Source organism: Tupaia chinensis, unplaced genomic scaffold (genome assembly GCF_000334495.1).
Source record: "Tupaia chinensis unplaced genomic scaffold, TupChi_1.0 Scaffold000146_1, whole genome shotgun sequence".
Taxonomy (NCBI): Eukaryota; Metazoa; Chordata; class Mammalia; order Scandentia; family Tupaiidae; genus Tupaia; species Tupaia belangeri.
Window position 1 is genome coordinate 12,372,511 of NW_006159616.1, and position 17,369 is coordinate 12,389,879.

General features: G+C 42.1%; 1 protein-coding gene across 1 annotated transcript in view; it reads left to right on the forward strand.

Moving 5' to 3' along the window:
• The window catches only part of MTOR (mechanistic target of rapamycin kinase), a 163,881-nt gene that overhangs the window by 36,907 nt on the left and 109,605 nt on the right, over positions 1 to 17,369 (forward strand). Inside the window, exons 20-25 of the mRNA XM_006145332.3 lie at positions 10,347 to 10,433; positions 13,113 to 13,280; positions 13,756 to 13,868; positions 14,186 to 14,348; positions 15,482 to 15,574; positions 16,279 to 16,425. Coding sequence (XP_006145394.1) covers positions 10,347 to 10,433; positions 13,113 to 13,280; positions 13,756 to 13,868; positions 14,186 to 14,348; positions 15,482 to 15,574; positions 16,279 to 16,425 — 771 coding nt within the window. The remainder of the gene's footprint in view (positions 1 to 10,346; positions 10,434 to 13,112; positions 13,281 to 13,755; positions 13,869 to 14,185; positions 14,349 to 15,481; positions 15,575 to 16,278; positions 16,426 to 17,369) is intronic.

A 17,369-nucleotide genomic window follows, 5' to 3' on the forward strand; every position in this document is an offset into this window, starting at 1 on the left:
TCTTTTTTTTTTTTTTTTTAATTTGACCAGAGAGACACAGAGAGAGAGGGAAAGGGAGAAAGCAAGACACCAGGTCCAGGACTAGAACTGTGGTCAACCATGTGGGCATGTCCAGCACCCTAACCACCATGTCCCTGCTGATCCCCAGTGCAGTCTATTTTTGTACATTTTACATAACTATGACCTTCACTGAATTCTTTTTAATTCTAATAATTTACCTACAAATTCTCCCAGGTTTACACTACAGATAATTATGTAGTGTAGAGATTAAAAAAATATATATGTTTTTGGGGACCAGCAGTTAGCATAATGGGTATGTTGCTGGACTCCCATGTAGTCGACCGCAGTTCAAGGCCCAGATCCAGCGGCTTCAACTCATGCTGGGCGCATGTGCGTGTGTGCCCAAGATCCCGAGAGGAGAATGGAGGAGAAGGGGGATTGCAACGTGGCCATCCCCCCGGGAGTAGTTTCTTGCTTTCTATCTGTCTGTCTTTCTGGTAAACACATGCGCCCTATAGCAAAAAAAAAAAAAAAAAAAAAAACCCCTCCCAAAAAAAAAAATGTTTGTTTTTAATTTAATTAATTTATTATTATTCAATTTAACCAGAGAGAGACAGACAGAGAGAGAGAGAGACAGAGAGAAGGCAAGCTGGTGGGTCTGGAACTTGAACCACTGTTGACCATGTGGGAGTCCAGCACCTTAACCACCACTCCACTTACTGGCCCTTGTTTGTTGTTTGTTTATTTGTTTGTTTTATGTAAATCATTTATAACTTTTCCTTACTGCGTTACTAAGACCTCCACTACAATACTGATTAGGCATAGTGATAGTGTAAGTCTTTCATTTTGTTCCTTATTTTAATAGGACTGCTATTAAGATTTCACCATGCATATTGTTTGCTGTAGGTTTTTGGTGGATAGATTTTCAAAGATTATGAACACAGACATTCCCTTATAGTCTTAGTTTGCCATCAGTAGGTATTGTCAATAAATATTAATTTTTTTTTTGAGAGATTTTTGCTATCGGGCGTGTGCACTTGCCAGAAAGACAGAGAGAGACAGAGAGAGAGAGAAAGCAACAAATCACCCCCAAGGGGGGATGGTCATGCCGGAATCCCTTCTCTATTCTCCTCTCAGGATCTTGGGCACGCACGCACACGTGCACGGCGTGAGTTTAAACCGCTGGGTCCATGACTCGAACCGCATTCGACTATGTGGGAGTCCAGTGACATAGCCATTATGCTAACTGCTGGTCCCAATAAGTATTAAATTTTTACAATCAATAGGTGTTAAATTTATCTGTTGTGATGATCATATGGTTTTTCTCTTTCAATGTGTTAATATGGTGGGTTACTTTGGCATATGTTCTAATATTGAAATATCCATGCATTCTTATATTAAAACCACCTTGGTTATGATATTTTTTTTTCATTTTGATTTTATATTTAATACTTAATTTCAAATTTTTACATATATATTCTTGATTTACAAATCAGAATTGATTTGTATTTGCTTTGTTTCTTTTTTCATTTCTGGAGGGCTCTAGGGTGGTGGTGGGAGGGGCGAGAGAGAAAGTGCCCCCTGGTGAGGTGGGATTAAACTGCAATCCTTTTTTCTCCATCCTGTAAGGATTTCAGGCATGTACAGACACATAGCCAGTGTGTTTTTCAAGTTGCAGGGCCAGGATGTGAATCAGGGTCAGCCACATGGAATGCAGCTCCCTCTGCACAGTGCTTAGCTCATTTTTTGATGCTGGTATTTATGTCATTGTAAGCCAGCCTGTCATTTATAACTGTAGTCTCAAAGAGTTGTTTAGTTTTCTGTTTCTTTTTGATACAGTTTTGGTTACTTTTGGAGGTTTTGTTAGGTTTTTGCCATAGAGCAATTTTTTTTTAGGTTTCTGCCATAGCGCATTTGCCAGAGAAAGGAAAAGGAAGAAATCATCCCCAGGGGGAACAGCCACACTGCAAATACCTTTTCCTCCATTCTTCTTGTGTTTTGGGGCATGCATGCACACTCACTCAGTGTCTTTCAAACCACCAGGCCCAGGACTTGAACCACAGTTGGCTATGTGGGAGTCTAGTGCCTTAACTACCATACCACCTGCTGACCCCGAGTTTTGTTTACATTGTTTAAGAAACTGTTTGTTTTAGCTAAGTGATAAAATTTGTTGGCATGGTAATTCACGCTAGTCTCATTTTTTAATTTCTTGCTGGAGATTTGTCGTACTCTTTTTCTTTTCCAAAGAACTTTTACCTTTGTTGATTTCTCTTGTATCTTTGGTTTCAGTTTATTAATCTTTTTTATTACTGTTTATCTCCTATTTCCCTTTTCAGCTTTTTAAAACAATTTTTTGATGCTGGTATTTATGTCATTATCATCAATTTTTTTCCTTTTCTAATGTGATTTGTTAGGGCTGTTAATCTCATGCCATTCCAAATACTGTTTAGTGACAATTCAAAGCATTTTAAACCTTTTTTTTTTTTTTTTTTAAAAAAAGGTTTTTGCCATAGGACATGTGTGCTCCAAGACAAAGAGAAAAAGTGAGAAATCACCTCCCAGGAGAGATGAGCATGCTGCAGTCCCTTCTCCTCTATTCTCCTCTCAGGAGTTTGGGCATGTATGCACACTTGTCCAGCCTGATTTTCAAGCCACATAGTCTGGGACCCCCAACTGCAGAGTCAGCTGTGCAGGATCCAGCTGCCTTGGCCTCCATGCCACCTGCTGGCTCAACTTTTTAAAACTTTGAGATAAAACTTACCTACCATCAAACCTTCACCCTTCTCAAGCATAAATTTGATTGATTTTTTTAATGTATTTACAGTATTGTGCAGTCATCACTAACCGTCTAATTTTAGAAAATTTTCATCTCCCTAGCAAGATGCCTCCTGCCCATTTGCAATCATTTTCCATTCATACCCTAGCTCTAGGTAACCACTAATCTACTTCCTCTAGCATTGGTTTGCGTTTTCTAGACTTTTTTTGTGTGTGTGTTTTTGTTTGTTTATAATTTTGTCAGAAGGTGCACACACCAGAGAGTCAAAGGGGTCAGAGAGAGATGAAAAGCGAGAAATCAAACCCCTCCCCTCCCCATGGGACATGGTCATGTTACAATCCCTTCTCCATTTTTACTTCCTTTCAGAATTTAGGGCACATATACGTGTACGCATGCGTGCGCGCGTACACACACACACACACACACCCCTGGCATGTTTTTCAAACTGCTGGTTCTGGGACTCAAACCATGTAGTCGGTTGGCCCTGTGGGATGTAGTCACCTTAACAACCAGCAATGGACTGTCCTCTCTTTTCTAGAAACTTTATATTATTGGAATCATAGAATGTGTGACCTTTTGTGTCTGGCTTCTTTTTTCTTTTTTAAGAATTATTTAATTTGGTCTTATTATGATTATTATTCTATTTGAGCAGAGAGATACAAAGAAAGGAAGAGAGGAAAAGTGAGAAAGCAATTTGCCAGGTCTGGAACTCAAACTGCAGTCAGCCATGTGAGAGTCCAGCACCTTTACCACCCCACCACCTGGTGCCCCCGTGTCTGACTTCTTTCACATAATATACTTTTGAGGTTCATCTATGTTATAACATGTTCATTCCTCTTTATTGCTGAATAATGATGTACTGTTTTCATTATCATTCAGAAATAAGTATTTTCTAATATTATTTCTTCTTTCACCCTTGAGTTATTTAAAAAACGAATGTTTTATTTACAAACATAGGGTTTTTAATTTTTTGACCTCATTTCTAACTTAATTGCATTGTGTTCATCATTTTTGTTTGCTGAAACTGACTTCATGGTCTGGTGCTTGATCAGTTTTTATAAATGTTTCCTGTATGCTTGGAAATGGTTTATGTATATTTGCTCATATTCATGCACAGGGTTCTTCATATGTCATTGCATTGAACTTAATATAATCAAACCTCTGGTGTCTTTCTTCATGTTTTGCTGTGTTGATCTATCAATTACTAAGATAAGTGAGATGAAAGTCTCCCTTTACAATGGTGGATAAAATATATTCCTAGTAAATTTAATTCTGTATCATGCAATGACCCTTCTTATCTTTAATAATATTGGGTCGTCGGAAAACTCATCATGCATCTATGCATAAGAAAACAGAAAAATATGTCATGACTTTTCTGATGAACCTTCTGATGAACCCAAAACTTTACATTTTATTTCACCTAATATTAATATAATAGCTACACCAGTTTTATTTTTGGAGATGTGTGTCTTTTTATATCTTTCTACTTTTAACTATCTTGTGACTTTTTATTTCAGACGAGTCTTTTGTAAATATAACATAGCTAGTGATAGCTTATCTCTTTTTTTTTGGAGAGGTTTTTGCTATAGGGCGCATGCACTTGCTAGAAAAAGAGAGAGAGACAGAGAGACAGTGAGCGATCACCCCCCAGGGGGCATGGCCACGCTGCAATCCCTTCTCCTCCATTCTCCTCTCAGGTTCTTGGGAACACACACACACGCACCTGGCATGAGTTTAAGTCACCGGGTCTGGGACTTGAACCGCGGCCGACTATATGGGAGACCAGCGACATAGCCATTGTGGCAACTGCTGGTCTCTTTATTTATTTTTTTTTTGGGGGGGTGTGTGATAGTTTATCTTTAATCCTGTTTAAAAACTCTTATCTCTCAAGCAGTACATCTAGTTCAACTGTATTTGTTATGATTGCTGATATATGGGCTTATTTCCACCATCTTAGTGCTTTTTTTTTTCAAAGAGAGATTTTTGTTATTGGGCACATGTGCCCACTGGAGAAAGAGAGACAAAAAGTGAGAAATCACCCCCTGGGGGGATGGCCACATTGCAGTCCCTTCTCCTTCATTCTTGGGATTTGGGGCATGTGTGCACATGCTGCTGAGTTCAGGACTCAGACCATGGTTGACTACATGGGAGTCCAGCGATGTAACCATTACTCCATCTGCTGGTCCCATTAGTGCTTTCTTTTTGTCCTGCTTTGCTTGCTTATTTATTTGTGTTTCTTTACTGTCTTTTTGGACTTGATTGAGCCTTTGTTTTTTGTCATTTACCTTTTACTTATCAATCAGCTTTAATTGGGCAGGTGGTGAGTGTACTCGCTGGAGAGAGACTAGAGAGAGACAGTGAGAGAGACAGAGAAAATAAGAAATCACCCACCTGGAGGATAGACATACCACAGTCCCTTCTCCTCTTGGGACTTTGGGCACACACGCACATGCACCTACCATGTTATCAAGCCACCAGATCCAGGACTCAAACCATGTAGTCGGCCTTGTGGGATCCAGCTGTCTTAACCACCATGCCACCTGACCTGGATATTTAATTTCAACTACATTTAATTTCTTTAAGTAACTCTAGGTTCTCTCAAATACAGTTAGTGTTTTTCAGTGGTATTTTATTTCTTTTCTTTTTAATTTGCTAGAAGGCATGTGCACTCACAAGAAAGACTCAGACAGAGAAGGAAGGAAAGTGAGAAAGAACCCCAGGTGTGATGGTCACACTGCAATCCGTTCTCCTCTCTTCTCTGGAAATTTTGGACAGGTGTACGCACACCTGCAGTGCTATTCAAGCTGCTGGGTCGGGAACTCAAACCACGTAGTTGGCTATGTGGGATCTAGCCACCTTAATCACCATACTACCAGCTAGCCCAGGGATTTTGTTTCTTACTCATATTTTTTGCTCCGTTATTTCTTTAAGCCTTTTTTTCTTACATTTTGCCAGAGGGCATGTGCACCCCAAAGAGAGACAGAGACAGAGAGAAGCAGCACCTCCCCTGTGGGGGATGGCCACACTGCAGTCCACTCTTCAGCATCCCTTCCTTTTTTGGGGATTTTGGGCACACGCGCACATATGCCTGGTGGTTTTACGACCCACTGGGCCTGGGACTTAAACCATGCAGTCAGCCATGTGACTCTTCAGCATCCCTTCCTTTTTTGGGGATTTTGGGCACACGCGCACATATGCCTGGTGGTTTTACGACCCACTGGGCCTGGGACTTAAACCATGCAGTCAGCCATGTGTGATCCAATCATCTTAACCACCAGGCTACAGGCTGGCCCTTTTAAACATTTTAAACAGATTTGTTTTATATCTTCTTTTTTTTTTTTTAAGAGGGCATGTGCGCTCACCAGAAAGACAGAGAGACAGAAGGAAATCACCCCCCACGGGAGATGGCTATGCCACAGTCCCTTCTCTATTCTCCTCTTGGGATCTTGGGCACACACGCACACGTGCCCGGCGTGAGTTTAAGCTTCCGGGTCTGGGACTCAAACGTCGGTCAACTACATGGGAGTCCAGCAACATAGCCATTACGCTAACTGCTGGTCCCATGTTTTATATTTTTTATCTTATAATTTCATAATATAAAAAAATCCTTGATGGACCTAATTATGTTGTTTATTGTTTTGGCTGAACCACACTTATAGTGGTCTATTTCCTTATGTTTTAGCATTTTGGATTGTATAAAATCTTCTTGGCCTATCCCTAGAGCAATACTAGGAAATCTGTTCTGTATCTGTATCTCTCCAGAAAGAATATCCATCTGTTTCTCCCAGGTATTCCAAGACAACTTTAAATGGATTTTTTGGCTTAGGGTTTCCTAAGCCACACAAGTTAATTAAAGTAAGTCCCTAAGCCCATATGAGAGTATCCTCAAAGTTGTGGACTTTTGAGAGAGATTTTTTTCTATATAGACCCCACATCAGAAGTGACAAAATTGGAGGCCAGAAGATGGTCTAGAGGTTAAGGCACTGGATCCCACATGGCCAACTGCATGTTTGAATCCCAGGCCCAGTGACTTGAAATACAGGTTGGGTTGCATGTGCATACATGCCCAAAATCCAAAGAGGACAATGGAGAAGGGATTATGACATGGCCAACCCCCTAGGGGGTGATTTCTCACTTTCCCTCTGTGTCTCTCTAGCAATCGCACATGCCGTATAGCAAAAATCAAAAAGAAGAAAAAGAGACAAAAAGTGACAAATTTATCATTTGCCATTGTCAGGAAACTCATGATATGTTTTTGTTTTGTTTTAATATATACACTGTAGTTCCTTATATACTTTATTTATTTTGGGGGGGGAGGAGGTTTTTGCTATAGGGCGCGTGTGCTCGCCAGACAGACAGAGAGAGACAGAAAGCGAGAAATCACCCCCCAGGGGAGATGGCCACACCGCAATCCCTTCTCCTCCATTCTCCTGTCGGGATCTTGGGCACACATGCACACGCACCGGCATGAGTTTAAGTCACTGGATCCGGGACTCAAACCGTCATCGACTACATGGGAGTCCAGCAACATAGCCATTATGACATAGCTATTACGCTAACTGCTGGTTTCCCATGTTTGTTACCTTTATTAATTTTTAGGTTTTTCATAGCGAAGGAGTTTGAAAGGAGATCAAGTCCATCATATTTTCAGGAACAAACCTATGTGTTCTTTTGAAATACTAATGTTCAGGGAGAGGAAGACGAAGGGGGTAGAAGAACCTAAGGGAGAAGAGGCTCCTCGAACTGCTTACGTGTGACTGAGGCGCTTGCCTGTCTCTCTGTCATGTGGCTGCTCCTTGCACCTCAGCCCCCAGCAGGCTCAGCAGCAAGGGCCAGCAGGCTTGTTTCAACTTCCTGTCTTTTGGTTTCCCTGGCCCTGTCATCTCCAAGGCCAGGCTTTCCTCCTATTTAGGCTTTCTACCTTATTTCAAGCTTCATGTAACAAAAGTTTAGCTTAAGAACCATTATGTTTATACTCCTGTCTCTCGACCTCTGTTACATACTTTTATAGAGACCATTTCAGCAGTGATTTAACGAAGGAGCCGGGGGATGAAGAGATAGGTAGAGATGGGTCTACTGAGTCAGCTGTGGGCCATGCCGTGGACCAGGCTGTCACCACTTACAAGCCATCGGTTTCCCCTTTGAGATCAATTCTGTATGTCTTATCAGTAATACAATAGTAATGAGTACTGTAAGTCTACTACTCAGTATTTGAAATACACTTTTTATTTATCCACATCTTACCAGTGACAATGTGATGTTCATCTCTAAATTATCTCTATTAGTGGAGAAAACCAAGAGATAGGGAGCTACCAAAAATAATGGGGGAAGTGGTGGTTAGGGTATGATTCACTACTTAATACTGACACGTAACAGTATCTGCAGAGCCTGGGAACCAGCAGTTAGCGTAATGGCTATGTCACTGGACTCCCACGTAGTCGACCGCGGTTCGTGTCCCGGACCCGGTGGCTTAAAACTCACGCCGGGTGCGTGTGCGTGCATGCCCAAGATCCCAAGAGGAGAATGGAGGAGAAGGGATTGCGGCGTGACCATCCCCCCTGGGGGGTGATTTCTCGCTTTCTGTCTCTATGTCTCTCTCTGTCTGTCTGGCGAGCGCACGCGCCCTACAGTGAAAATCTCTCCAAAAAACAAAAAACAGTATCTGCAGAGCCTAACGAAATAAAACTACACCTTAAAGACAAGCCTGTGACCTGTAAAGTAGCCGGGGTTTCCCTTATCCACGTCATTCATATTTATAGAATGGCATCTTCTCTTGTACTTAAAAGGTACCAATCTAAATAGACTCTCTTTATCCTATCCGTTCCCCAATTTGCTTGGTACTTTGGTCCATAATTTCTTAGACATAGTTAACCAAGACCTAATTGAGTTAATTACTATAAATAAGCTACAATATCCATAGTCAAAGTTATCTAGGTCCAGCCTTAGTTATATCAGAGATAGGGTGCCGCTATATGAGGCTGGGGTCACATGGGAGACCCAGGTTTGTTTCCTATACCTACCTACAAAGAACAGACATGGTAACCTCCATCTGTAATTCTAGCTAAACAGGAGGGTGAGGCAGAGGATCACTGTGGCAAGACTATCAGAAATTTTCATCTACCTGGGGCCAGCAGATGATGTAATGGTTACGTTGCTAGACTCTCACGTAGTTAACTGTAGTTCAAGTCCCTGACCCAGCGGCTTAAAATTCACACTTAATGTATATGCATGCATGCTCACAATCCCAAGAGAAGAGCTGAGAAGGGATTACAATGTGGCCAACACTGTAGCTACTGTATTTGTTTTAGAAAATAAGAGGAAATGGACTAGCGGGTGGCATGGTGGTTAAGAGTGCTGGACTCCTACATGATGGACCATGGTTCAAGTCCCAGACCTGGCAACTTGCTTTCTCACTTTCTCTCTCCCGCTCCCTCTCTCCCTCTTTGGTACAATTAAAATAAATAAATAAATGGATAAATAAAGTTAAATAATAAAATAATTCTTAAAAAAGAAAAAAGTGCTAATGAATTAGGACCAAATAGACCAAAGGTGCATTTGTAGTTAATTAAAAATTTCATTTCCTGGAGTCAGCAGGTTACATAGTGGTTAAGGTGCTGGACTCCCATGTGGCTGAACACAGTTCAAGTCCTGGACCTGGCAGCTTGAAACTTACACTGATGCTTATGCATGCATGCCCAAAATCTTGAGAGGAGAAGGAAGGCGAAGGGATTGTGGCATGGCCATTCCCCCTGAGGGGTAATTTCTTGCTTTCTCTCTGTTTCAACTGCGGGCACACATGGCTTGTGGCAAATATCTTTAAAAGAAAAAGTCTTTTTTTTTTTTCCCCCCTAGATTTTTCTATAGCATGCATGTACATTCTGGAGAGAGATGGGGGAGGAGTGATAAATCACCCCCCAAGGAGCATGGTCATGCTGCCATCCCTTCTTTATTTTCCTCTTGAAATTTTGGGCATACGCACATGCATGTGTACCCAGCATGATTCCCAACCTGGTGAGTCTGGGACTCAAACTGTGGCTGGCCATGTGGGAGTCCAGTGTCTCAACAACCATGCCAGCCCACCTGCTGGCCCCTCCTGTCCATTTTTAAATCTTTAACGATTTCAGAAATCTTTCAATGATCGCTGACATTCATTGAGTCCCAAACAGTACTCATATCCATTTTTTAGTGTTTTACATGTATCATCCTATTTAATCCTTACACATGTATGAAATAAGTACTGTTATCTCTGGGTTTTTTTTACTGAAGAGGCCAGGTATAGAAAGGTTAAATTCATAAAACTAATGGTGACAAAGAGGCTTGAAACAGATGGTGTGGCCCCAGAGCCCTATTATTGCAGTAACTGACTCACCCAGTCATAAAGCCCCTAACAGTTGCTTTTAGTCCCCACCCTCCACAGTTTTTAAGTCTGAATCTGAAATATATTCTTACTAGACAAGTAGTGCAGAAACCTATCCCATAGTTGTCTTTATTCGTTCACATGGACTTTGGGTAAGCTTAGGAGTTGGACGTGCTTCATGACACCAACTTGTTGACCTCTTGTCCATTTCAGTTTCTATTCCAGCAGTTGGGAATGTTGGTGTCCTTCGTCAAGAGCCACATCAGACCTTATATGGATGAAATAGTCACCCTCATGAGAGTGAGTAGAGGTTAATGCTTTGGCTTCTTTACCCATGTTTGTGTCAGGGAAGCAGGTTTAGATAACATGGATAAGATGGGCAGTTGTTTTCTATGGGTCTCTGGAAAGCTGTTACAGCCCAAGTGTAGAGAGTAGAGTGAGGTAGCCCCCTGGATCTGGAGGGGAAGAGGGGCTGTAGTCCCTGGTTCATAGATGAAGCGTGTAAGGTGTGAAGTCTGAAGACAAGTCCTGAAGTAATTGTTCTGCCGGAAATAGACTCTTGAGTTATTTCACACATAACAAAACGGTTTCACTCTTATGTCACAACAGTGCGTTCCTGTTCCCACGAAAGCCCTCCTCCTTATTGCCTATAAAACCATGACCTGAAGAGGGGGTTGGGGACCGGGCTTCTGTCAGGTACTGAGGAACACGGTGGTGCTTTACTCTGCACCTCCAAAAGCAAAAATGATTCCCAGGATTTTACAGCACATATGAAGCAGGTGCTGGAAGACACCCCATTGATGGCAATAGTGCTTTTCCTCCTGTTCTGTGTCATTTAAATGTCTCTGTTGGGAAGCTTGCTTTGCAGAGATGGCTGCGTCCTCAAAGAGTTGGAAGGTAATTTCTGTTCTTCCATACCAGACCTTTTTAGTTAGCTTGGAGGAAGCAGCAGAACTAAAATCAAAGTTGTTGGTTTCAAAAATGGAACTTCCCAGCACCTGGGAACTGACAAACTTCTCCATGTATAAATAACTAAAAGCTGCTCTGTCCCTTGACTCTTACCACAGAGGCCTCTGTACTGGGAAGCTGTGCACAGAATGCTTAAGAGCCTGGCGGATGGCTCAGGGGAAGAGGGCAAGGGCAGAAGCCGTTGCATGTGGTAGGAAGCTGAGGAAGGTGGTGACTTTCCTCCCAGAAAAGACTAATGGACAGAACACAGTAACCTGAGCCAGGGAGTCTCACACCTGCAAAGTACAGCTTTAATTTTATCCCAGACAAAGAAGGGGCCACGGGGCTCTTCCTTTGGCTGTTGATCCTGGACATTTTAATGAGCTCCCCTGAGCCCAGGAAGAGAACAGTCTTTGTGAACAATGATCTAGCCGACATCCCTTGGCAGACTGCCTGGCTTCTTTGAGATAGAGAAACCCCTGTGAGGAGCTGAGGATTACACAGTGAGGGGGTAGGTGGGCTTTCTCCTAGGAGGCAGAGTGTGGTCCAAGAGAATGAACATCAGACAAATGATGTAGGTTGTAAAATCTGTGGTGTTTCTTTGGCAAAGCTTTTTAATCTAGAGAACATAGCTTTTCAGAGAGACTGTTTCTTTCTAAGTGAAGAGAAAAATATGTTTCACCAGCGTCTTCTAGTATGGTTTTTACTTTCTAAACCGATATGCTTTTTAAGAAAATGTTTAAAATAAAAAAAGCTTTTTCTTTATATAAAGCCTCTTACCTGAGGTCTTGTTTTTGTTTTGTTTTGTTTTGTTTTTAATTCTACTGTGAATTATTTAGGGAATCCCAAGGGTGTTAATATCCATGTGTTGCCCTTATTACTACGGTTTCTAGTATCATTAAGTTTCCTACTTTGGAAGTTTTAAAGGAGGCAGTAGGCAATTACCTATTTGAGTTGATTTGAAATTATAGCTTTTCCTGGAGTCAGAAGCTTGGTCCAGTCTACCTTAAGTACCAAGGTAGGATCTATAGCTAATTGGCCAAGTTTTTATTTTGGTAACTTATATGGAATATGGGTGTAGAAAAGTACTCATTTGCAGTACCAACTCATTTGGATAGAGTTTTGCACTTCAGATGTCATTTAGCAAAGTCTAAATTCAGAAAAGTCAGAACATAATTTTTTTTTTTTTCAAATAATTATTTATTTTATTAATTCTTTTTTTTTTTTTTTTTTTTTTTTTTTTTTTTTTTTTCCCAAGAAGGAACCAGAGAGAGACAGAGGGTGAGTGTGAGAGAGAGAGGAAGTGAGAAAGCAAGCCCCCAGATTCGGGACTTGAACCCTGGTCGGCCATGTGGGAGTGTCCAGCGCCTTCACTACCACGCCACCTGCTGGTCCCTGGGCAGGACATCTTAATAATACTGGAGTTGATCTCTGTGTGATCAAGGATACCAAAGTAAAGAATCTATCTTGGATCTCTTCAGAGCTCTTAGAGTAACTTAAATTTAGTCAGCTGAACATTCTGCAAGCATGTTTTTGAATGGCAAGAATATTCCAGATGCTCTGATAGATTCTGCAGATACAGAGATAAATCAGAAAGGTTCCTTGCCTTTAAATAGCCTCCACTCTGGTAGAGGGAGGGTATCAATTAAGTCTTGCAGTTGATAGGAAAGAGGAATGTGAAGGGACCCAAAGTGGTTCATAGAAGAAGAGGAAAGCCTTCATAGGAGAAGGGAGGCTTGAGGCAGGTCTAGAAAGACCAACCGGGCTTAGCTGGGCAAGAAACAGGCTTTGAGGCCCAGGAAATAGCTTGAGCAAAGCATAAAGAGCAGCATGGGTTGGCACAGTAGTTTGATGCGGTCAATATGGTTGGATGTAGGAGACAAGAAGAGCCCTATGAGAGGAAGATAGGGCAAGAGTTTTATCTTGAGCATTGCTCAATACATTTTTACTTCTTTTTAGCCATCTTGACTTCTTTTTTCATAGTTGAACAGAAGGGCACCTGACTCTGCTCCTCTCTTCCCCTCTTTGTAGGAATTCTGGGTCATGAACACATCAATCCAGAGCACGATCATTCTTCTCATTGAGCAGATCGTGGTAGCTCTTGGGGGTGAATTTAAGCTCTACCTCCCCCAGCTAATCCCACACATGCTGCGTGTCTTCATGCACGACAACAGCCCAGGCCGCATCGTCTCCATCAAGGTGAGTAGCTAGGGCATCCCCTAGAGAGGCTTTCAGAGCCTCTGGATGATCAGCTGAAAAGCAAGGTCCTATTCTGAGTAATAGCTTGGTGCTGCTCCACAAGACCACATCCCGAGAATATTGACATCTGATGTTTACAATTTATAGTTCACATAATATTTGCCATCCTTTCTTCATTTTCCTGTTTTTCGTCCTCAAATGGATTAATCTTAGTAAATGATTTAGCCCAGACCAATTTTCTCTATTACTGAGCAACTGATTATTAGTTGAATAAGTACAGAAAAGGCAAGGTAATATATAACTAAATAAAATGGGAGGGGGAATGCTACCAAAACTATATATTAAGGCCACTTAATAAAGGCTTCAGAGTCCCTACAGAACTTCGAATTATCTACCCACTGCCCCGCTCGACACCCTCAGACACTTGATCCCTGACTGTGTTTGTTCATCGTCGTGCGTTTGCTCCCTTTTGTAGTTGTTGGCGGCAATCCAGCTGTTTGGCGCCAATCTAGATGACTATCTGCATTTGTTGTTGCCTCCTATTGTGAAGTTGTTTGATGCCCCTGAAGTCCCACTGCCATCTCGAAAGTAAGCACCTGCCCTTTGGGACCAACAGTATTAAGCTTCTGATGTCTCATTGAAAATGTCCTTTTCTCAAGTTCACAGATCATCTTTCTGTTCTTTTTTTACTTCAGCTCCTATTATTTAAGTCTGAACATGCCCCAAGTCAATGAAAATCTTTACTGTTCCTCATATCAGCATATATATTAGATCCATGTCACCTAAAAGATCCTAGAAGCCACTCTTTGCCACTCCTTTGGTGCTGACTGTTAAGGTCGCCATCGCCACCTCTCTTACTCTGAGATTGTATGTTAGCAATTACTATATGGTAGCTATTGTTGTAGGGCAGCATTAGAGACAGTGGACCGCCTGACAGAATCCCTGGATTTCACTGACTATGCCTCCCGGATCATTCACCCTATTGTTCGAACACTGGACCAGAGCCCAGAACTGCGTTCCACAGCCATGGACACGTTGTCCTCACTTGTCTTTCAACTGGGGAAGAAGGTGAGATAGGCGATCTGAACAAATAGGTGCTCTTCCTACCATGTGGGGAAAAAGACTGTCTGTGAGCTTCTCCATATGTTAGACTGTAGTTTCTCAGCCACCATCAGAACCCTGGAAGTTTTTGCTTTTTTCCCTGCATTTGTTCAGTAGATGTTTACTGAGCTACCTGTGCTGGTTGACTGCTATTCTAGGAGAGAATAGCAAACAGAATAAAGTCCTTGCTCTCACAGAACTTGAATTCCAAAGAAGCAAAGCCAGTGAACTAAATTCGTCTCAGAAGAGTGCTGGGTGGAAGTGGGGATAAAACCTGTTTATTTAGGATACTCAGGGAAGGCTTCTCTGGTCAGTTGAAAGTTGAGCAGAGACTCAAATAAAATAACAAGCTCCATCCCAGAGAGCTAGACACAGGCAGAGGAGCAGCAAATGCAGAGGTTGAGAAGGCAGCATGCTTGAAGAACTCAGGGCACAGCAGGAGGGCACTGAGACTTAAGGAATGAGCAAGGGGGTAGTGTGGGGTTAAGATCAGAGTGAGAAAGTTTGGTAGGGGTGGGGTAGAGACTAACTCTTGTAAGGCAGTAGGTCTCAAATTGTGATCCTTAAACAAGTAATATCAGTCTCTACATACCTAGGAACTTGTTAGAAATACACATTGTTGGACCTCAGCTCAGACCTACCATATCAGAAACTATAGCTGTGGAGCCCAGCAGTCTGGTTTCGTAAGTCTTCCAGGTGACTCTGATGCCCACTAAGATTCACAGATCACTGGTAGGGGCCATTGTAAGAACTTTGGCTTTTACTCCAAACAAGCTTGGAAGTTTTTGGAGGATTTTGAGCACAGGGAACATATAATCTGAGTTAATATTTGTAAATGATTGCTGGCAGTGCTGTGTGGGAAGATAGGCTCTGGGGCAAGAATGGAGGCAGAGCCAGTTAAGAGGCCATTGCTGTGGGCCAGGTGGAGGGTGATGGGGACTTGGACTGGGATTAGAGCAGGACTGGTAACAGAGGATTCTTCTGAATATCACAGAATGAGCCCAAAACCCAGAAGACGTGACTGTAGTGTAATCGTAGTAATACTTTGGTTTCCACTTCCCAGAGTAATGGTTTATGATCTCTTCCCCCTCCTCTTGCAGTACCAAATTTTCATTCCAATGGTGAATAAAGTTCTGGTGCGACACCGAATCAACCATCAGCGCTATGATGTGCTCATCTGCAGGATTGTCAAGGTGACCTGCTCTTCTGCCCTTCTGTTCTGAAGTCCCCTGTTGTCTTTCCTAATAGTGTTCTTAAAATCTTAGCTGTAGGGGCCTTTCTAACTTCTTAACTCTACACTAGGATTGGCACACTTCTTCTATAAGGTAAGTTTTTTCAAATTTGTAGGTTATGTGGTCTTTTTTGCAACTACTGGGCTCTGCCGTTGCAGCCCGAAAGCAGCCACACACAGCAGCAAGCCAGTGAGTCTGGCTTCATTCCAGTAAAACTTTATTAATGGATGCCGAAATCTGATTTTGTCTAAATCTTCATGTGTTGCAAAATACTAATCTTACTTTGATTTTTTTCCAACCATTTAAAATTGTAAAAAATCTTTTTTAGCTCTTGGACCATACAAAAACAGGCAGCAGGCTCTTTGCCAACTTTGCTATAAATACCTCACTTTTATCCTTGCTCACTGTTGTTTCATCTTTCCCAGTTGCCTAGTTGCATGCCGTACTACTAAGTCAGTGCTCGCTAGGGACCAGGAGCCACCAGCAAAGAATGGTCTGCTGTGGGGGATTCAGCCCACCTGTGCTTCCTTTTTGTCCCATGCAACATTTTAGTTGTTGAAATTCTGGCTCTTCTAGAAGCCCTGAACCTCTTGAGGCTTAGGATGTTTTCTAAACTAGGAGTGTCTGGTATAGTAGCAGATGTTTTCTGTAAATCTCCGTTGCAGGGGTACACCCTTGCTGATGAAGAGGAAGATCCTTTGATTTACCAGCATCGCATGCTGAGAAGTGGCCAAGGAGATGCATTGGCTAGTGGACCAGTAGAAACAGGACCCATGAAGAAATTGCACGTCAGCACCATCAACCTCCAAAAGGCAGGTCCATTGTCTCTGAGGACTTGGGAAGGAAAGCTCTGCTTTATTCTCTTGTTTGAAACTTTTCCCTCTCGCTGCCTCCAGTTTAAACTAACTAAAACCCAGCCCAAGCACTTCTCTGGAAATCTAGATCTATGAAGTTAGACCATTATGTCTTTCTCTGGGTGTCTGGATTGTGATTTTTTTTAATAGAGGGAAAGTAGAGAACAAAGTGTCCATTTGTGCTCACTTGGAACTTGAGGAGTAGAACATTTTGGTGTAAATAACATTCTTTTTTTGTTTTTTTGAGAGAACATTCTCTTTTTTTTTAAAGAATGATTAAATTTATTCATTGTCATTATTTTATTATTTTATTTTATTGAAGTTGACCAGAAAGAGGCAGAGAGAAAGAAGGAAAGTGAGAAAGCAAGCTGCCAGGTTCAGGACATGAACCATAGTCAGCCATGTGGGAGTCCAGCTGCCTTAACCACCATGCCACCTGCCAGCCCCCATTCTCATTTTTAATATGAACAAAATAAAGTTGGTAGCTGGTGAGCCTCCTAATTACACTGAGACTGGTGCACTTGCCAGAGAGAGAAAGAGATGGTGAGAGGGAAAGTGAGAAATCACCCCCCAAGGGAGGGTGGCCATTCTCCTACTGGGATCTTAGGCACACTCACGTGCACCTAGTGTGATTTTCAAGCCACTGGGTCTGGGACTTGAACCGTGGTCGGCTATGTGGGAGTCTGTAGTGATGTAATTAATCACTACGCCATCTGCTGGTCCCACTTCACGGACTTTTAAATAAATGTACCAGATTGGTTATTTTTCATTAGTCTTCAGTGCTTCTGGTGACCATAAGCAGCTCCCAGTTTGGATTTCAGCATGCTGCTATTTCTTCTTTTTAGCAGCTGACCATGATGGCTATACTTCATGTGTAGCAGTAGGTAAAGGTAAAGGACTAA